The sequence below is a fragment of the Oncorhynchus masou genome, chromosome 12 (genome assembly GCF_036934945.1).
Source record: "Oncorhynchus masou masou isolate Uvic2021 chromosome 12, UVic_Omas_1.1, whole genome shotgun sequence".
Lineage (NCBI taxonomy): Eukaryota > Metazoa > Chordata > Actinopteri > Salmoniformes > Salmonidae > Oncorhynchus > Oncorhynchus masou.
Window position 1 is genome coordinate 37,139,826 of NC_088223.1, and position 22,288 is coordinate 37,162,113.

At 44.1% G+C, this 22,288-nt stretch overlaps 1 protein-coding gene across 2 annotated transcripts; it reads right to left on the reverse strand.

The window, feature by feature from the left end:
* Window positions 1–239: 239 nt before the first annotated feature.
* On the reverse strand, window positions 240–22,256 carry LOC135549994 (gamma-enolase). 2 transcript variants are annotated; one of them, XM_064980414.1, is made up of 12 exons: window positions 22,150–22,256; window positions 14,724–14,809; window positions 14,494–14,589; window positions 14,317–14,375; window positions 13,514–13,583; window positions 13,221–13,354; window positions 12,782–13,004; window positions 7,836–8,033; window positions 7,422–7,623; window positions 5,561–5,669; window positions 5,375–5,433; window positions 240–1,022 (listed from the first exon to the last, which is right to left on the reverse strand). In XM_064980414.1, the coding sequence occupies exons 1-12, from the start codon at window positions 22,179–22,181 to the stop codon at window positions 953–955; spliced, it is 1,338 nt and encodes a 445-aa protein (XP_064836486.1). In that variant the 5' UTR covers window positions 22,182–22,256; the 3' UTR covers window positions 240–952. The 2 variants fall into 2 exon arrangements, with proteins under 2 accessions (XP_064836486.1, XP_064836487.1); XM_064980415.1 differs by lacking the exon at window positions 22,150–22,256 and adding an exon at window positions 16,846–16,952.
* Between the last annotated feature and the right edge of the window lie 32 nt (window positions 22,257–22,288).

Below are 22,288 nucleotides of genomic sequence, written 5' to 3' on the forward strand. Positions count from 1 at the left end.
CAGCGATGTATGTGCATTGGTTGTAGAACCAGAAAAGATTTTAACATTTCAGTCATTTACTTCTCTCACTATTCAAACCTTTCCATTTACATGATGTAGGAAAAAATTGCCCCCCATATGCTGATCTAGGGTCATTTTTGTGTAACATTAAGATTAGGGGAGGGTAAACTGATCTAGATTTGTACAACACTGATATTAATCCAACAAACAAAACAAAAAGACACCAATGTGGTTGAAACTGTAAATTACAATAATTTTATTTCACATGTATTTTTTTCATGACAGTAGTTTTGTCTTTCAACAGCAAGTATTTTGACAGAGGAATCAATGGAAAGTAGGGAAAGGGGAAATTGGGACTTCAAGCGTGGAGGAATAGGATCATTTCTGCAATCATAGCAACACCAGGAGAGGGAGTGTGGAGGTAACCAAGAAACAACAACAAGAACAAGGGACGACTGCAGGGCCAGAAAAGAGAGGGGGATGAAGGAGGGAGAGTTCAGTTTGTGTCATCATGGGTGAAAAAGCAAACAACTGTGCAATACAATATGTATTCCTTTTTTTTTCTCCTCAGTCCACCTAGTTAGTCTGTCCTTGTCGGCCATCGGTCAGTGTTTTTTGTTGTTGTATACAGCAGTGTGTATTTCATTTTTTTAAACAAATTATTTGTGTGTATTTCATTTTCTCTTTTTTTTCATTGACACTCATCTCAGTCTTGCTTAGGTGTGCCTCAGGCTTCATTTCTACACTTGTGTGTCTCTATTTTCATGTTTGTGTCTGTCGGTCAGTCAGTCAGTCGGTCTCTTTACATTTTTGTCTATCAGTCTATGTGTCTCAAAATCAGAGTTAACTGTACATATTTAATGTTACCCTGTAGTTCTTCTGTGCATGTAGTTTAGAGTCTCTGAGTATAGTCGGCGGTGATGTGTCGGTCTGTCTGTCGGTCTGTCTGGTCTCACAGGGCAGTGGGGTTTCTGAAGTTATAGCCCGCAAAGCGAGCTTGATCCCCCAACTCCTCCTCGATCCTAAAGAGACCAACAGAATGGACAAAGAGAGAACGGGAAAAGAGTGATACAACAGGTAAATGCATCCGACATCCATATGCTCTAGGTAAAAGCCCAGGCAATCTGAACTTAGATCTGTGGTTAGACTAGGGGGCAACTTCTACCTGCAGCTGACCCCGTGATCAGGGAAATATAGTTGCCATTATTGGTTAATGCTGCTGTAATTGGGCAATCAGATCCTAGATCTGGGGTTACATACAGTGCATTTGGAAAGTATTCAGACCCCTTGACTTTTTCCACATTATTACATTACAGCATTATTAAAAACAAGAAAATCTACACACAATATCCCATAATGACCAAGCGAAAAAAAGGTGTCTAAGACAGAAAAGACAGAAATACCTTATTTACAGAACCTTTGCTATGAGACTCAAAATGGAGCTCAGGTGCATCCTGTTTCCATTGATCATCCTTGAGGTATTCTTATCTTAACTTGGAGTCCACCTGTGGTAAATTCAATTGTATGGACATGATTTGAAAAGGCACACACCTGTCTATATAAGGTCCCACAGTGCATGTCAGAGCAAAAACCAAGAAATGGGGTAGAAAGAATTGTCTATGGAGCTTCGATACAGGATTGTCTTGAGGCACGATACCAAAAAATGTCTGCAGCATTGAAGGTCACCAAGAACACAGTGGCCTCCATCATTCTTAAATGGAAGAAGTTTGGAACCACCAAGACTCTTCCCTAGAGCTGGCCGCCTGGCCAAACTGAGCAATTGGGGGAGAAGGGCCTTGGTCAGGGAGAACCTTTCAGAAGGACAACCATCTCTGCAGCACTCCACCAATCAGACCTTTTTGGTAGAGTGGCAAGACGGAAGCCACTCCTCAGTATAAGGCACTTGGCAGCCCACTTGAGTTTGCCAAAAGGACCTAAAGGACTCTCAGATCATGAGAAACTAAATCATCTGGTCTGATGAAACCAAGATTACTCTTTGGCCTAAATGCCAAGCGCCACGTCTGGAGGAAATCTGGCACCATCCCTACGGTGAAGCATGGTGGTGCCAGCATCATGCTGTGGGGATGTTTTTCAGCGGGAGGGACTGGGAGATTAGTCAGGATTTAGGGAAAGCTGAACGGAGCAACGTACAGAAAGATCCTTGATGAAAACCTGCTGCAGAGTGCTCAGGACCTCAGACTGGGGCCAAGGTTCACCTTCCAACAGGACAACGACCCTAAACACACAGCCAACGCATGAGCGGCTTTGGGACAAGTCTCTGAATGTCCTTGAGTGGTTCAGCCAGAGCCCAGACTTGAACCCGATCGAACATCTCTGGAGAGACCTGAAAATAGCTGTGCAGCGACGCTCCCCATCCAACCTGACAGAGCTTGAGAGGATCTGCAGAGAAGAATGGGAGAAACTCCCAAAATACAGGTGTGCCAAGCTTGTAGTGTCATCTCCGAAAAGACTCACGGCTGTAATTGCTGCCAAAGGTGCTTCACCAAAAGTACCGAGTAAAGGGTCTGAATACTTATGTAAATGTGATATTTCAGTAACAAAATACATATATATATTTGCAAACATTTCTCAAAACCAGTTTTTGCTTTGTCATTATGGGGTATTGTGTGTAGATTGATGAGGGGGGAAAAAACTATTGAATAAAATGTTAGAATAAGGCTGTAGCATAACAACGTGGGAAAAGGGGTCTGAATGCACTGTACACCTCCACCTGCAACTATTAACCCAGTGATCATTATTAGGAGTCAGGCAATCAGATTCTAGAACTGTGCAACTTCTACCTGGACCATTAACCCAGTGATCAGGGTGTTATAGTGGCTGTTATCGGTTAATGCTGCTATGATTGGGTAAGAGGCCCTCCCTGCCCTGCTAAGAGCCCAATGGGATTACCCTGAGCGGATCCCAGGTGCTGTCTGCGCTCTGACTGGCTCTCATGGGGTGACATTGGGTGACATTGGCGTGTTAGCATGAGTGTTACAGCAATTAGCTCAGCGACGCTGTTTTAGAGTGGGATGTGTATGAATACGCTCCTGGGCTGCGCTCCTGGGCTGCGCTTCGTCACACTCAGGGTGGAAGCTGGCCTTATATGCAGGTACAGGTCTAGGTTCAGTTTACAGTAACTGAATGCTACTAACCTGACCGTAAACCATTCAAGGTGGAAAGTAAAACGTACGTTCGATCAGTGTCTTGGTGCAATGTGGTCCTACTCCTATTCTTACTTTGAGGGATTGTTGACCTGTAACAGTAGCTTGTTGGTCTCTACACAGTATATGTTAGTGTATGCTTACATGCAATAATAGAAGCGTATTATTATTCCTTTGAGTTGCAGTGTTTTTTATGGAAATACAATGGGGGGTATAAAACATTAGGAATACCTTCCTAATATTGCGTTGCGCCCTCAGAACAGCCTCAATTCACTGGGGCTTGGAATCTACAAGGTGTCGAAGGCGTTCCACAGGGATGCTGGCTCATGTGGACTCCAATGCTTCCCACAGTTGTGTCAAGTTGGCTGGGAGTGGATCTCTACTCCGAATAGCTTGTTCCATCTCATCCCACAGATGCTCAATTGTATTGAGATCTGGTGACTGGGCGTGCTACTGCAGTAAGCTGAATTCACTGTCATGTTCATGGAATCTTTCCTGGACAATCTTAGCCTTGTGGCATGGGGCATTATCCTGCTGAAAAAAAATATATTTGCAGATGGATACACCATGAAGGGATGCACCTGATTGGCAATGATGTTCAGATATCCTGCGGCATTCAAACGTTGCTCCACTTTTATCAAGGATGAAAACGCTCCACACCACCACCACCAGCATGCAATGTTGACACGTGGCATGATGGATGCATGTACTTATGTGGTTTTCGCCATACCCTAGTCCTGCCAGCAGGAACCGAGATTCATCAGACCAAGCAATCTTTTTCCAATTCCCCAGTGTCCAGTGTTTTCGTTCCTTAGCAAACTGTGGTTGTTCTTGTTTTTTGAGGAAAGAAGTTGAACTCTGTACATCGTTGGCTGCCATACCCCATTCGTCTCAAGGTACGACGAGTTGGGCATTATTTTATGGGTCTTTGAGCACCAATGTTGTACTGGACTGTCAGTTGACAAACTGTAGCCTATCTGTTATGCTGCACAATTCGTGTCAGTGTCCTTTGTCCTCTTTCATCAATGAGCAATTTTCGACCCCTGTTCTGCCGTTGGCCCGGATGTCCATTGGGTAGTGGACCATTCTTGATGCACACAGGAAACTGTTGAGCATGAAAAACTCAGCAGCTTGGCAGTTCTTGACACACTCAAACCGGTGCGCCTGGTACCTACTACCATACCCCGTTCAAAAGCACTTAAATATACTGAACTAAAATATAAATGCAACAATCTCAACGATCTTACTGGGTTACAGTTCATATAAGGAAATCAGTCAATTGAAATATATTCATTAGGCCCTAATCTATGGATTTCACATGGGTAGGCTGGGAGGGCATAGGCCCCAACCACTGTGGAGCCAGGCCCAGCCAATCAGAATGAGTTGAGGTTTTCCCCACAAAATTGATGTATTACAGACAGAAATTAACATTCAATTCTCTGGAAAAAACTCTGGTGGATATTTCTGCAGTCAGCATGCCAAATGCACACTCTCCAAAAATCGGTGGCATTGTGTTGTGTGACACAACTACACAACTAAAGTGGCCCCAGTGCAAGATGTACCTGTGTAATGATCATGCTGTTTAATCAGCAACTTTCCGCAGCAACCAGTGATCCGGGTCAACAGCATCAATTTAACAGTATAACTTTAGACCGTCCCCTCGCCCATACTCGGGCGCGAACCAGGGACCCTCTGCACACATCAACAACTGACACCCACGAAGCATCGTTACCCATCGCTCCACAAAAGCCGCGGCCCAAGCAGAGCAAAGGGAACCACTACTTCAAGGTCTCAGAGCAAGTGACGTCACCAATTGAAACGCTATTTTAGCGCGAACACCGCTAACTAAGCTAGCCGTTTCAGATCCGTTACACGTTTATAGTTTTGTTCAGTGTATTTTGTCTTATCCGTTCACCCTCTAAATGGCACAAATACACAATCTCATGTCTCAATTGTCTCAAGGCTTACAAATCCTTATTTAACCTGTAGATTTAACAGGTGACATCAATAAGGAATCATAGCATTCACCTGGTCAGCCTGTCATGGAAAGAGCAGGTGTTGTCATGGAAAGAGCAGGTGTTCTTAATGAATTGTACACACAGTGTAAAAATGATTTATTGTTTTGAGGTGCAAATTCCATCAAGAAGCAATATAAGCCACCGAATAGCATTTGTCAGGATAGCTAAAGACGATCATGTTTGAACACTGACCTCATGAGCTGGTTGTACTTGGCCAGCCTCTCAGATCTACACGGGGCTCCTGTCTTAATCTGAGAGCGAGAGAGAGAATTAGAACAAATTTAGGGAAAGCGATACAATTTTGTGGTCAGATTTGTATAATGATCAGGGACCTCTGTCTGTGTGGAATGCTCCGCATCTCTCTGAGTGAGTGTGTACCTGTCCAGTGCAGAGCCCCACCACCAGGTCAGCGATGAAAGTGTCCTCGGTCTCTCCCGAACGGTGACTGACCATCACTCCCCAGCCATTGGCTTGGGCTAGCTTACACCTGAGAGGGAGAGAGAAGGCGTCAGGCAGATATATAGAGAGAGATAGCGAAACCGAGAGTAAGCAAGAGACATAAAGAGAGAGGGATAGAGAGAGATGGAGAGTAGAATAAGCGTGAGACAACGAGGATAGGTGGGGTGTGGGCGATAGACTGTCAGAGAGGGTACCAAAAGGATAGTTAAATGAATGTAGGATTCAAAGTGATTAACGGCTATATTAATACATTTTAATTGAACAACTTTCAATGACTGTTGGCTGTACCTATGGTCAAGATTGATGACAACAGTTATAGATGATGGATAGCTGTAAAAGGTCAATGATTGATGGCTATGAGTGTTGTAACATTTGACAGGTATATAGATGGAAGTATTGGCTATATAAATATGACTGATTGATGATCATGTGAATGTAAAAAAGCTCATTATTTGCTTAATTAAATTATATTTTATTTGAGCATGTAACCACCATTGACATCCCTTGCTCAAGGACTTCCAACCTGGCCAAGAGACAGACGTGATGATTGACGCTACATAAATGTGTATGAATGACATCACACTTAACTTGAACCCTACCTACTAGAGGTATTTTGGAACCGTTCCTAAATGGACCTGGGGCTTTCCCACCCGGGCCCAAAATAACAATTGTAAATATAGAGACCCATTCCGAACCGATGACAACTAGACCTGTTCCGTATAGACCTAGTCGGATCCAGACCCGGTCCGATCCAAGTGAGGGAAGCAGCAGTAAAGTCATATGTTAAGCTACTTTATTAACCGGAGCTGGGAGGGGCCGTACCCTGAGCGAGTGACACCGGGAGGAGGGAGCGAGAGACGAGAGACAGCAACCAGCCGACTTGCGCTTTAGTAGACTAATAGCTGCCAAATCTAGGTTATTTATCATCAAATAGGATGACGTTGCACCTGTCTTGACTGTTTCAAACCGGGAGAGGCTAATTAAGCTAGCTAACGTTAGCTGCATTATATTTACTTTATAATCCTACAGTTACAAATAACAACAACTCTATATTCAGAATATTAAGTAGTAGCCTATCTGTTGGCTCTTGGTCATTGTAGTCTATCCATCACCTTTAACTTTTCATTCCGTCCATCTTCCATTGATTAGATGTCTAACTTTTGCTACAGAAAGAGCCAGGCTCTATATGACTGTAGACTATTGCCGCTTTGACGACTCATGATTGGCTAACAAGAGCAGCAGCATAAATTACAACATTTCTCTTTCTCACTACTGCAGCAGTCGCGTTCGGATCTGTATGGGTCCTTCCAGACAAGTCAGTTAGAATTACACATAACCAAGACCCGTGACAATCAGATTTGACCAAGACCGTGACATTTTATCAAAATTACCTACCTCAGCTGTCCCAAACTCTTGTCCTCCAGTACCCTTATAAGCAAACATTTTTGTTGTAGCCCTGAACAAACATACCTGATTCAACTCATTAAAGGGCCTGATAATAAGTTGAATCAGCTGCTTGTCCTGGGCTACAATAAAAATGCTATTGTTGGGGTTACTTAAGGACCAGAGTGAGGAACCACAGACCTACGTCATTAGAGCTACATAAACTTATTATAGAGCATCACAGTGTTCCTTCTATATATTACTAGGTAAATCATCTCTTTTTCAAGGACAACCTAGCCCGGCCAAGTGACAGAGATTGACATCTATATACAAGTATATCAACGTGATTGATTGACTGGTCATGTGACGTGGGGTCATGTGACATGGGGTCACTTACGCCTGGATGGCTTCAGTGACAGAGCCAATCTGGTTGACTTTGAGCAGCAGGCAGTTGCAGGCCCGCTCCTCGGCAGCCTTCTCTATCCTCTTGGGATTGGTCACCGTCAGGTCGTCCCCGACAACCTGGATGCCCACGGAAGCGGTTAGGCGGGACCAGGCGGCCCAGTCGTCCTGATCAAATGGGTCCTCGATGGACACCACTACAAAGGGGACAAAGGTATTTTTATTTATTTCACCTTTATTTAACCAGGTAGGCAAGTTGAGAACAATTGTTTATTGTGTTATCAGTCTAGTTTTAAAGAAATAATGCACTGTGTGTGTTTTTTGTTTAACTCTCAAATAAAATAAATAAATAAAATTCATGTTCGATTGAATTAACAATCTTGTAGGTGTCAAATAACCGTCTGCCTACCTGGGTAGTCGTTAACGAAGCTTTGGTAGATGTCTGACAGCTCCTCTCCGCTGATGTGTCTGTTAGCATCCGGAGGAGACTTGAAGTCCAGGTCGTATTTTCCCTCGCGGTAAAACTCGGACGCCGCCACATCCATCCCAATCACCACCTTATCCGTGAAGCCCGCTTTCTCGATGGCTGTCTTTATCAGCTCCAACGCTGAAGGGAGAGACAGAAATAAGAAGGAGGGAAGGAAAGAAAGAATGAGAGAGGAAGGGTGTAAGGGTAGACTCTACCTAGCATCTGAACTAGAGGTCGGCTGATTAATCGGAATGGCCGATTTCAAGTTTTCATAACAATCGGAAATCGGTCATTTTGGACGTCGATTTTGCCTATTTTATTTTTTACAACTTTATTTAATCTTTATTTAACTAGTCAGTTAAGAACACATTCTTATTTTTAATGACGGTGGGTTAACTGCCTTGTTCAGGGGCAGAACGACAGATTTTCACCTTGTCAGCTCAGGGATTCAATCTTGCAACCTTACGGTTAACTAGTCCAACGCTCTAACCACCTGCCTCACGAGGAGCCCGCCTGTTACACGAATGCAGTAAGAAGCCAAGGTCGTTGCTCCAACGTGTACCTAACCATAAACACCAATGCCTTTCTTAAAATCAATACACAGAAGCATATATTTTTAAACCTGCATATTTAGCTCAAATAAATCCAGGTTAGCAGGCAATATGAACCAGGTGAAATTGTGTCACTTCTCTTGCGTTCATTGCACGCAGAGTCAGGGTATATGCAACAGTTTGGGCCGCCTGGCTCATTGCGAACTAATTTGCCAGAATTTTACGTAATTATGACATAACATTGAAGATTGTGCAATCTAACAGGAATACTTAGACTGATGGATGCCACCCGTTAGATAAATGTTAGATAAATTATAAAATACGGAATGGTCCCGTATTTCACTGAAAGAATAAATGTCTTGTTTTTTTCGAGATGATAGTTTCCGGATTCGACCATATTAATGACCTAAGACTTAATTCTAACATAATAACACAGAAATGCGAGCCTATGATTTGATAGAGCAGTCTGACTGAGCGATGGTAGGCACCAGCAGGCTCATAAGCATTCATTCAAACAGCACCTTCGTGCATTTTTCCTGCAGCTCTGCTGTTTATGACTTCAAGCCTATCAACTCCCGAGATTAGGCTGGTGTATCGATGTGATGTGAAATCAAATCAAATCAAAATCAAATCAAATTTATTTGTCACATACACATGGTTAGCAGATGTTAATGCGAGTGTAGCGAAATGCTTGTGCTTATAGTTCCGACAATGCAGTAATAACCAACAAGTAATCTAACAATTCCAAAACTACTACCTTATAGACACAAGTTTAAGGGGATAAAGAATATGTACATAAAGATATATGAATGAGTGATGGTACAGAGCGGCATAGGCAAGATACAGTAGATGGTATCGAGTACAGTATATACATATGAGATGAGTATGTAAACAAAGTGGCATAGTTAAAGTGGCTAGTGATACATGTATTACATAAAGATGCAGTAGATGATATAGAGTACAGTATATATGTACACATATGAGATGAATAATGTAGGGTATGTAAACATTATATTAGGTAGCATTGTTTAAAGTGGCTAGTGATATATTTTACATCATTTCCCATCAATTCTCATTATTAAAGTGGCTGGAGTTGAGTCAGTGTTGGCAGCAACCACTCAATGTTAGTGGTGGCTGTTTAACAGTCTGATGGCCTTGAGATAGAAGCTGTTTTTCAGTCTCTCGGTCCCAGCTTTGATGCACCTGTACTGACCTCGCCTTCGGGATGATAGCGGGGTGAACAGGCAGTGGCTCGGGTGGTTGTTGTCCTTGATTATATTTATGGCCTTCCTGTGACATCGGGTGGTGTAGGTGTCCTGGAGGGCAGGTAGTTTGCCCCCGGTGATGCGAAATGGCTAGCTAGTGAGCAGGTTGCACATTAATAGCATTTCAAATGTCACTTGCTCTGAGACTTGGAGTAGTTGTTCCCCTTGCTCTGCATGGGTAACGCTGCTTCGAGGGTGGCTGTTGTCGTTGTGTTCCTGGTTCGAGCCCAGGTAGGAGCGAGGAGAGGTACGGAAGCTATACTGTTACACTGGCAATACTAAAGTGCCTATATAGAACATCCAATAGTCAAAGGTATATGAAATACAAATGGTATAGAGAGAAATAGTCCTATAACTCCTATAATACCTACAACCTAAAACTTCTTACCTGGGAATATTGAAGACTCATGTTAAAAGGAACCACCAGCTTTCATATTTTCTCATGTTTTGAGCAAGGAACTTAAACATTAGCTTTCTTACATGGCACACATTGCACTTTTACTTTCTTCTCCAACACTTTGTTTTTGCATTATTTAAACCAAATGTAACATGTTTCATTATTTATTTTAGGCTAAATTGCTTTTATTGATGTATTATATTAAGTTAAAATAATTGTTCATTCAGTATTGTTGTAATTGTCATTTTTACAAATACATTTTCAAAAATCGGCATCGGCTTTTTCTGTCCTCCAACAATGTGTATCAGCGTTGAAAAATCATAATCGGTCGACCTCTAATCTGAACCACTCCGTTTCTGCTTTAGCCAACTTGTCTTGTCGTTTGTTTGGTGAGATGATGCTGCTGTGTTGCTGAAAGCAGAAATAGTCAAGTATCCACGCTGGGGTGGGGTTGAGAGTGAGGCAGAAAGGTTGCAAGACTACACACACGATTCTGTTCTAGATGCTTGAGAGATACTACAGACCAAAATCTATTCTAAGAGGCTACAGCTGACACTCCTTTAGGCTTTTCACACTTCTTTTTTGATCTTGCCAGGGTTCTGACTTCCTGTCACACCTAGCTACTTATTCAATAGTGGGATAGCGGCATCATTCTTAGCCCAAGGCCCAGTGTTATCGCACACACCAATGCAAGCTCAAGTACAAGCTTAAGCACTCACACACACACAGTGTCAGTCCAAAGATCATCTGATACACATTGCCTTGGCTTGTTGGGAAATATGAGAACACATCGTGACAAACATACAGATGAGCAGACACGGTCACAGAGGCAGGTTGCAAACTCATTACCACCTCAGGATTTAATTTCTGTAGCGTAGAGTAGTTTGTGGGTGAGAAAATGTTGTCTAGTGGTGTAAATGCACATACAGTATATTAACATTGGCACAGTCCACTATTTTCAAACAGCCACCAAGAGAATGTATAATTTGAACTCTGGTCAAAGGGTTACCAGAGTCGTGTTCAGAGGAGCACATAGCAAAAGGTTTTTAAAAACAGATTTGTACCGCGGATGTCTCGCTCGGGAATCTAACAGCTTAACCATTATAAACTCAGCAAAAAAAAGAAACGGACCCATTTCAGGACCATGTCTTTCAAAGATAATTCGTAAAGATCCAAATAACTTCAGACCTTCATTGTAAAGGGATTAAACACGGTCTCCCCATGCTTGTTCAATGAACCATAAACAATTAATGAACATGCACCTTTGGAACGGTCGTTAAGACACTAACAGCTTACAGACGGTAGGCAATTAAGGTCACAGTTATGAAAAGACACTGAAGAGGCCTTTCTACACCAAAATAAAGATGACCAGGGTCCCTGCTCATCTGCGTGAACGTGCTTTAGGCATGCCTCAAGGAGGCATGAGGACTGCAGATGTGGCCAGGGCAATAAATTCCAATGTCTGTACTGTGAGACGCCTAAGACAGCGCTACAGGAGACAGGACGGACAGCTGATCGTCCTCGCAGTGGCAGACCACGTGTAACAACATCTGCACAGGATCGGTACATCCGAACATCACACCTGCGGGACAGGTACAGGATGGCAACAACAACTGCCCAAGTTACACCAGGAACGCACAATCCCTCCATCAGTGCTCAGACTGTCCACAAAAGGCTGAGAGAGGCTGGACTGAGGGCTTGTAGGCCTGTTGTAAGACAGGTCCTCACCAGAAATCACCGGCAACAACGTTGCCTATGGGCACAAACCCACCGTCGCTGGACCAGATAGGACTGGCAGAAAGTGCTCTTCACTGACGAGTCGCGGTTTTGTCTCACCAGGGGTGATAGTTGGAGTCGGGTTTATCGTCGAAGAAATGAGAGTTACACCGAGGCCTGTACTCTGGAGCGGGATCGATTTGGAGGTGGAGGGTCTGTCATGGTCTGGGGCGGTGTGCCACAGCATCATCGGACTGAGCTTGTTGCCATTGCAGGCAATCTCAATGCTGTGCGTTACAAGGAACATCCTCCTCCTCATGTGGTACCCTCCCTGCAGGCCCATCCTGACATGACCCTCCAGCATGACAATGCCATCAGCCATACTGTTCGTTCTGTGAGTGATTTCCTGCAAGACAGGAATGCCAGTGTTCTGCGATGGCCAGCAAAGAGCCTGGATCTCAATCCCATTGAGCACGTCTGGGACCTGTTAGATCGGAGGGTGAGGGCTAGGGCCATTCCCCCCAGAAATGCGGTGCCTTGGTGGAAGAGTGGGGTAACATCTCACAGCTAGAACTGGCAAATCTGGTGCAGTCCATGAGGAGGAGATGCACTGCAGTACTTAATGCAGCTGGTGGACACACCAGATACTGACTGTTACTTTTGATTTTGACCCCCCCTTTGTTCAGGGACACATTATTCCATTTCTGTTAGTCACATGTCTGTGGAACTTGTTCCGTTTATGTCTCAGTTGTTGAATCTTGTTATGTTCATACAAATATTTACACATGCTACGTTTGCTGAAAATAAACGCAGTTGACAGTGAGAGGACGTTTGTTTTTTTGCTGAGTTTATCATTAAAGTCCCTGTAGTCTGAGGGTGACAACTGGGCTTATCGGTCTCAGGCAGGTCTGCCCCTCACAGGACTGTGATTCTCTAAATCAACCCTGCTACACTTACCCTCACTGTTCTCCAGGATATTGGGGGCGAACCCCCCTTCGTCACCCACGTTGGTAGCATCCTGGCCGTACTTCTCCTGGATCACCCCCCTGAGCGTGTGGTACAGCTCCGAGCCCACCCGTAGCGCATCCCTGAAAGACTCCGCCCCGACAGGAAGTACCATGAACTCCTGCATGGCTAGCTTGTTGCCCGCGTGGGAGCCGCCGTTGATCACGTTGAACGCCTGGAAAGGAGATGAGAGGATACAGAAGGGAATTAGCCTTTCGGCCAATACCCATGTTCCGCACGTATGGTGCAGTACATTTCCCATATTTTTTTCATATACCGTATATGTTACTTTTATCATACATACCATTATATTTCAGTGTTAATTATTGTTATTATGCTATACCACCTCCTCCTCTGATATGACAGTTGTTATATAAGTAGTGTCTCTCACTGGAACTGGCAGCACCAGCTCGGTGTTTCCCGCCAGGTCAGCGATGTGACGGTACAGGGGGACCTCTTTCTCCGCTGCACCAGCCTTGCAAATGGCCAGGGAGACTCCCAGGATAGCATTTGCACCAAACTGAGCTGTCGACGATGAAGGAAATGTGATAAATTCCAAAAGGGCTACCAAAATCTAGGTTCGGACAAAAGCCCATTCTTTCAGTTAATGGTGAACCTGAATTGATCAGGGGATACAGCTTGACACATTTGATCTGTTTCTCTGGTAGGAACCTGGAGACTCACACTTGTTCTCTGTGCCGTCCATTTCAATCATCGTGTTGTCCAGTTGTTCCTGCTCCACAACACTGATACCCTATGGGACATATATTTATAAGCATATTAAAACGTTATTTCAATTGATATGTCATCGAGGACCAATCCCTTCTTCAACAAATGAACGGATAACCCGCAACACATGGCGACTGCACACAAAAAAAGATCTCATATTTGTAGCCACCTTTGAGCAAGGAGCCAAACCCTCAAAAGTATTACCTCTTGCACATATCATAGGTATAACAGATGTTCTTGTAAAGAATCAGAGTACAACATCATTAAGTTGTAAGATGTTCGTCTCATTTCTACATGCATCCTATACCTACGTTCTATAAGTGCAGCACAATGGCAATGTGATTTTCGTACGTTGCATCAATGTGTTTTTACTGGCTGACAGCATCCTGAGATTTATTGTCCCCTCAAATCTGCCTCGGCATAAATCTCTCTCTCTCTGTCTGTGGCGCAGCTGTCTGATTCATAGATACACACAGAACAATTGCTCCATACTCTTAAAATCACTCATACCAACACATCCCCATTTCACTGCACCTATCTGGTGTTTGTGACCATCAAACACATTTCTTTTTTTCTTCCACTGTCCTTGGTCCATCTTCACACATTCGTTTATCTACGCCTGTCTGGATAGGTCAATCACATCCACTCAGCTTCCTGAAAAGTCCACCTGGAGGTGATGGTTATCTGCAGATCAATATGTACTCACACTACAACATGAGCCCTGTCACCTAGCTGGCAAAACACAGTCCCCAACTCACCGTTGCTATGAGGGCAGGAGCCAGAGTGTCATTGATGTGGCCCACTGCCTTGAGCACACCTAGGAGCAGAGAAAGAAGGCAGATAGGAGAGAAGACGGTGAAGGAGAGACAAACATCAATCTGTTTACTCCAGCATTAGATATACGTGGACTTGCGAGCGCAAGAACACAAACAAACCTTTGCCCTTGTAGCGGCTCTTGTCTCCATCCCTCAGCTCTAGAGCCTCATAGATACCTGTGGACGCTCCACTGGGCACTGCAGCCCTGAAAAGACCTGAGAGAGAGATAGAGAGAGAGAGAGAGAAGCTAGGGAGGTCCTCTATAGAATTTATCATAGCTTTTGGCTAGTCTTAGCTCTCTTTGCGTGGTGTGATGCTCAGCTTTGCAGACAGGCATGAGAGAGATCACCTTTCTCTGTGCACAGGTCCACCTCCACAGTGGGGTTTCCTCGGGAGTCCAGGATCTCCCTCGCAATGATGCTCACAATTGACATCCTGTGAAAGAGAGAGCGAAGGGAAGGAGAGAAAGAAAGAGCAAGAGGGGGGAAGAGATCTATTTTTACCATTACATTTGCGCATACAGTAAGGAAATGAATAATGAAAGTGCAAAGCAAGTGTGCAGAGAGGGACATTACGATGGCTATAAACCCGTCATGATTTATGAGAGCATTCCAACATGTAAAGTTGCAAGACATCCAACAGTAGGAATTGAATTGATTTTACGATGTCGTGTGCCAGAAGGTTAGATGGAGTCCATGATGCTAAAAAAACATTGCTCACTCAAGACACTATTCCGCTGTCAGGACTGAGAGTTGTGGAATCGGTGGTGAGTGACTCAAGCCAAATGACAATATTGTTCCTAGTCACCTGGCTCACGACTCAATGAGACACAGGGAATCCGCCACTGCCATTGGTCAAGATCGGACTATCAGCGCCTAGCCCACCTTGACAAGCTTTATCCAGAAATACACAGTTAAGAAGGTTTTGCAATTTTATAACTCATTTCATGCAATTCTACTCATTTTGCCATGGGGCAGAGAGAAAAATATGCAGGGCTGGGCTCTGACTGCATGTGTGCGTATGGATGTGGGTACACAGATCCGCGAGCCACTGCAGCACCTCAAGATGAGCTCAGATTTTTGTGTGGCTTCCACCACCATCAAAGTTGGCCATCCCTGCCCTATGGTGTACCCATATGATGTCATTATCATTTTCCTTCTTAATAGTAATTAGCCCCTAATAGTCATTTATTTGGATCAACAAAATAACAAGGATCCCTCCAGAACTGCACAGCTACGTAATCTTCTGTTTTCACAATAAGACTGAAATGTTGCAGCAGCTGAGCATTGCTGTCGATAAACGTATGAACGTCGCTGTGTGTTTTCCACAGACATTTTTGTGGTGGACAAATATATCATACATTCCTTTCAGCCCCTATGTTTTCAGTCACTATGAATGTATTTAACCATATGTTGTTCAGGTAAATGCTTGTAATTTAATGGTGCCACAATATGCATAAATCCCTATCCACTTTCAGCCCATCATCAATCAGCCCCCTTATCGGGACTCATATGAATGCAGCCGTAAGTTATATAACCCCTCCCCCCCAGCAGCTTGCCTTATGAGGACACCCATGTCCACACCGAACCTACTGTAGATTGCAGCACTCAGCACAAATACCCAGAGAGAGCAAGATAGAGGGAGGGAGAAGGGAAGGGGTTGGGGTGATGGGGAGAAAAATAGATAAATAATTAAATCCCTCCTTTTGGCTGAAGAACAGGGGAGATTCAGAGATGGAGGAGAGGGTTGGTGTGGTAAAAAAGGAGAGCAGGGGGAGAGCGAGAAAGAGAAGCAGAAGGCTTATTTTCGCAGGATTGGCACCGATTGGACTGACACAGACGCATGGAGAGCAGTCTAACGCACGGCACACACACACACACACACACACTTTTGCAGACGCTGACACTATCCCTCTTCTTCTCTCTCACACATTCACTGTACACACACACACACACGCATCCGTACACATAGTGATACAGACATTCAAGGCTCTCTTCATCCCCTTCACTGTCTCTCAAAAACACACAAACACGCACACACACAGAGACATGTAGAGCTCTCCCTTCCTCTACCTGCCTCATAGACACACCTGCTAGTTCAAACACAAATCACATTTTCTCCACATACACAGAGAGGCACCGTCAAAAGAACTCAGACAATACAAAAATGCTCTTATAGAAACGGACACATGTATACACAGTAAACACACACACACACACTCACAGTGAAACAATAAAATACCTAGAACTCAGTGCTCAGGGCTGACACATTAGTTAGCATACACAACGGTAACACCTCACATACAGAACTAGGCAAGCAGAAGCATCACCCCAACCCACTCCAACACAGAACATCTCTGCTACTGGGATGCAATCAATACCAGATGCAGGAATAAAACAGGGGATGACAGAAAGTCTGGAGAATGAAAATGGAGAGAGGAAGAGAAGAGAATGAGGATTTTCCATCGTTACCTGACGTCTGTATGTTCCGCCTAATAGGGCTAGCCAGAAAATACTGGAGAGAGAGGGAGCGAGAGGGAGAGAAACAGAGGGAGGGGGAGAAATGGAGAGAGAGAGAGAGGGAGAGCAAAGGAGGAAAACAGGGAGGGGGTAAAAATGTGTGACAGAAGGGGGAGGGGATGACGGGATGACTCACAATAAGATGCTGAGAAAAGAGGAGAGAGGGAAGAGGGAGGAGGGGGAGGTCAAGGGGATTGACTAATTAGACGGAAAGGGGGACGGAGGAGAGGTGGATCGGAGAGAAAAAGACAGGGTACTGCATTTGGAACTGCAAATCAGCTGTAAAAATAGAGAGGGGAAGGAAGAAGTGGAAAGGGTCTGTCTACCCCCTTCTCTCTCATCTCTCTCTCTTATCTAGATTCATCTCTCATCTAGCTTCAATTCTCTCTCTCATATCTAGATTCATCTCTCATCTAGCTTCAATTCTCTCTCTCATATCTAGATTCATCTCTCATCTCTCTTATCTAAATTCATCTCTCATCTCTCTCTCTTATCGAGATTCATCTCTCATCTAGCTTCAATTCTCTCTCTCATCTCTCTCTCTCTTATCTAGATTCATCTCTCATCTCTAGATTCATCTCTCATCTCATCTCATCTCTTTTTTTCCTCTCATCTAGCTTCATCTCTCTCGTATCTCTTTCTTTCCTCTCGCTTCATATCTCTCTGTCATCTTTCTTTCTTTCATGATCCTGCAATGGCAGTGTAGTCGGTATATAAGGCACCATCTATATACACTATTACATAATCTATACTAAACACAGGCACAGCAATGATGCACCTACAGTGTATACCATTTCTTATACACTCAGTGGCCAGTTTATTGCGTACACCAACCCGTTCAAGAAAATGGATCGCTCCTACAGATATAAAAGCAGGCAGATGGGCATGGAGGCATTCAGTTACTGTTAGATTGAACTTTAGCATGGGCAAAACGAGTGACCTATGAGACTTTGAGCATGGTATGATCGCCGGTGCCAGGCGAGCCTCTTCCAGTATCTCAGAAACGGACGGGATTTTCACACGCACAAGTGTGTTTACAAAAACATCCAGTCAGAGGCAGCCCTGTGGGCGAAAACAGCTCGTTGTGGAGAGGTCAAATGACAATGGCAAGAATCATGCAAGCTAACAGGCAAATAACGGCGCATCTCGGATGCACATCTTGGAACGCAGAACTCGTCGATCCTTGTCACGGATCGGGTATGACCACACCGGGTTCCCCTCCTATCAGCCTAAAACAATAAGAAGCCACTCCAGTGGCGACGCGATCATCAATACTGGACAATTGAGGAGTGGAAAAACATTGCCTGGTCCAACAAATCCCACTTCCTGTTGCATCATGGGAGTCAGGATCTGGCGTAAACAGCATGACCCATCCTGCCTGGTGTCAACGGTACAGCCTGGTGGCAGTGGTGTAATGGTGTGGGTATGTTTTCCTGGCATGTTAGGCCCTTTGATACCAAGTGAGCAATGTTTCCATTCCCCAAAGAATTTAGTCTGTTCTGGAGGCAAAGGGGGTCCAACCCAGTACAAGATGGGTGTACCTACTAAACTGGCCACCGAGTGGATATGACTTACTGTGTCGGCACTAAGCACCGTTGCACTGTTAGAGCATCAAAGTGGATTTGGAAACATTGACTATATGCCCCATTGAATAGCATACATCAAAATTACTATTATCTTGTTTGAAAAATATAATATATAAGCTGTAAGAGAACAATTACACAGAAATACTAAAACATTTCAAATGTATTTTTGCTTTAAAAAGTTGCTCATATGCAAAACCAACCACGAAATGTCATGCCCTTAAAAATGGCAAGTTGTTGATTACTGGAGGGGTTTATGTTTTAGGTCCGCTTGACGGTTATACAGATAGACAGGAGGTGAGGGTGAAATAGTGTGGAAGTAGTGTGTGTGTGTGTGCATTCCTGTGGATGTATATGCATGCGTGTGTGTGTCAGGGATAGTGTACATTCCATGTGTGTATGTGTGTATGTGTTTCTGTGTGTGCATTCCTGTGGATGTATATGCATGCGTGTGTGTGTCAGGGATAGTGTACATTCCATATATGTATGTGTGTTTCTGTGTGTGCATTCCTGTGGATGTATATGCATGCATTGTGTGGATGTATTATGCATGTGTGTGTGTGTTTGTGTGTGCATTCCTGTGGATGTATATGCATGCGTGTGTGTGAGGGATAGTGTACATTCCATGTGTGTATGTGTGTGTGTGTTTCTGTGTGTGCATTCCTGTGGATGTATATGCATGCGTGTGTGTGTCAGGGATAGTGTACATTCCATGTGTGTATGTGTTTAAAGGGGTATGCCTAGACAGATGAGAGTTAGAGATCTAAAATTCTATAATAAAATGGCCAAGTTTAATGGGATTATATTTGAAATACAAAAACAATGTCCTTGACACCCATCTCACACACACAGAGAGAGGAGAGAGAGAGAGAGCGAGAGAGAGGCAAAGAGCAGAGGGAGTGAGAGAGATGTACAGGGAAAGTGCTTCTATCCAACTGCTATTTTAATCATGGTTGATTGACAGTTTGTCCGCCCTCTGGTCACACGTCTGGTTCTCCAACCTCTGTTTCAGTCCACGCAGCTGCTGCTGTCCCATCCTCCTTCCTCTTATTTCCTATTGGAATGTTTGTGTGTGTCTGTGTGCGTCTATGTTATTTGTGAGGACAGAGGGAGCCAGAGGAGGTGCAGATGTCAGGGGAGGCACAGTGGTATATGAGAGGCCAGTGGACAGAGAGCCAGTGTGACAGCTAGGGGAGTCTGCATGGACTCCTCTCCTAGGGCAGCGTGCGTGCGTCCGTGTCAATGGATGGAGAGAGAAAGCAAAGGAAAGAGAGAGATTCGCAAATAAACACAAATTGTATTCATAGCCATTATTTGAAATAATGCATTGGTATAACGCACTAGATTCTAATGAAGTTACAGTCTTTTCCCATCGAGAGGCGAAGATCAAGAGCTATGGGTCCTCCGAAACACGACCTTGCCAAGCCGCACTGCTTCTTGACACACTGCTTGCTTAACCCAGAAGCCAGCCGCATCAATGTGTCAGAGGAAACGGCGTACAACTGGCAACCGAAGTCAGCATGCATGCGCCCGGCCCGCCACAAGGCGTTGCTAGAGCGCGATGGGACAAGGACATTCCGGCCAGCCAAACCTCCCCTGATCCAGACGACGCTGGGCCAATTCTGCGCTGCCTCATGGGTCTCCCGGTCGCAGCCGGCTGCGACACATCCTGGGATCGAACCCGGGTCTGTAGTGCTGCCTCCTAGCACTCTGATGCAGTGCCTTAGACCGCTGCGCCACTCTGAAGGCCCATAAAGAAAAAAAAGTCTTTATGGGCCTGAATGTTATGGTACGTACAGGACAGGTATCAGGCTTGTCTTGTAGATGGAGGTTCATGCCACAGCCCTGCTATCCTCTAGCTTGACGACTCACACTAAATTCTTTCCGCTGCTCGCTACATCCTTTAGTCGGAGACTGCCATCATTGAAGTTGTTTGTGGTGAGGAGGGGCACAAGGGGTGTTGTACAAAACAAGGTAATCAGATATTGAATCATCTCTAACCACTCACAGTATCAAAGCCAATGATGAATTTTCAAACCTCCGCTTTACCCGGTTTCCACTAGATAGCACAGCCACAAAGTCACAAAATGGGCTGTATCTGAAATATTCATGGGGAAAAAAATGCTTTTTGGTCTTAATTTAAGGTTGGAGTTAGGAAAAAGGTTAGCAGTGTGGTTAAGGTTAGGGGTGAGGTAAGGCTTAAATCACATTTTAAAGCTGCAATATGTAACTCTTTGGATGCCCTGTCCAAATCAAAATAGAAATGTGATTTTTAGATGTCATTCTCATTGAAAGCAAGTTTAAGAAGCGGGCGAGCTGTTCTTGTACGCTATTTCTATGCTTCCAGTTCTTAAGATTTTGTGTCTTTTACACCAGCTTCCAACAGCTAAAAATATAATACGTTTATGCAACCAGGAAATGGCAGAGTGATTTCTGCATATTGCACCTTTAAGAAGAGAAATTGTAGAAATAGGCATGGTTTAAGACTTTGTGGCTGTGGTAACTAGTGATGCCCACTTCACCCAGGTGTGATCTGGCTGTGGCCCTACCCATTGGTTTCTGGACCAATCAGACTGCCCCGAATGTGTTCATGTTCATTGAAGGCGCAGATTACCCATTAAATTGACTAGATGGCCACTCTATCAATGAATTGAAATGTCTTCAAAACTGGAAGGCAGTTGGGAGGAGGCAAGATCAGGTGGGACCATTCTAGCCAATGAGAGGGCAGATAGGCACTCCGATATAAAGTGTTTGTTTTTTCTCAAAATCTCTCTCGGACAAGGTGACTTTCATCAATATATTCGCCTCTATTTACTCTTAGATTCGAAAATGCTAATTGGCATCATGAAAGACTACAGATCTCTGCATCTCATCTCTTGCTAACAGGTATTGTGTCAATTAAAAGTTGCACAAGAAAGTTCACAGAATTGTCAATTTAAAGAAATGTAGCCAACTTATTCATGACTAAATTTAACATTAGATAGCTCATCCAGAGATTCGTACCTTTTCCTCAGTTTGGCAGTCTCGTCCAGATTGTCAAGGCATTTGTAGTTCTTTATGATAGCCACATTAGCAGCTAATTAGCATTTCATTTTGTATTTTGGGGGGGGGGAGATACATGTGAATATATTGATAAGTCACCTTGTCCTAACGAGATTTACACGGTTATCAAAATGTCACACCAGGGTAAGCCTACACAGACCTTATTTTAAGTGTTTCTAAAATCCCTATAGGAAAAATGAATGGTGGAAAAACGATTGGAACCATACCATTATGACTCATACTGTGGTACTCTATAGTGGAGAGGAAACTAACGTCTGAGCTTGGCTAGCGTTTGGCAGGAGCAAGGAGTCTGGGTAGCCAGGCAAGCTATCCTCTCCTTCATTCACTATGCTCACAAAGTAGCACGCTGGTAAAAATGTGTTACTTACTCCTGCTAGAATAGCATTCAGTACCCACTACACCTAACTCAACTCTCCTGTGGCATGCCGCACCACCAGGCGGGTCCAGGCTTGTTCTGAACTTAAACATGTACAGACTCACTGTGCACTGATCAGTAAAGCAATACTGCAGATTGAAATTATTTTAGTGAAAAACATGGTGTTACCAATGTCAACCCCTCTCCACTGAAGATCACCTGCATGCTCTATTAAAAGCTATTCAAAGGTCTCACCACTTGCCAAGGACAATGTAGGTAGTCTTCATAGAGGGTGTCTCTCTTTTACGCTCTAGATGTTGTTATATAACTAAGAGGGAGGGTAGATAAAATAAAAAAAAAGTAGTATATACTAACTACATTCCATTGTTCAGCC

Excerpts from the sequence above, each read along its gene's own strand:
- LOC135549994 (XM_064980414.1), bottom strand. The coding sequence starts at position 22,181 with ATGAAGACTACCTACATTGTCCTTGGCAAGTG. Across the intron at positions 14,376-14,493 it reads GAGCCGCTACAAGGGCAAAG|GTGTGCTCAAGGCAGTGGGC; the intron begins GTTTGTTTGTGT and ends CTCTGCTCCTAG. Across the intron at positions 7,624-7,835 it reads CTTCGTTAACGACTACCCAG|TGGTGTCCATCGAGGACCCA; the intron begins GTAGGCAGACGG and ends TCCCCTTTGTAG.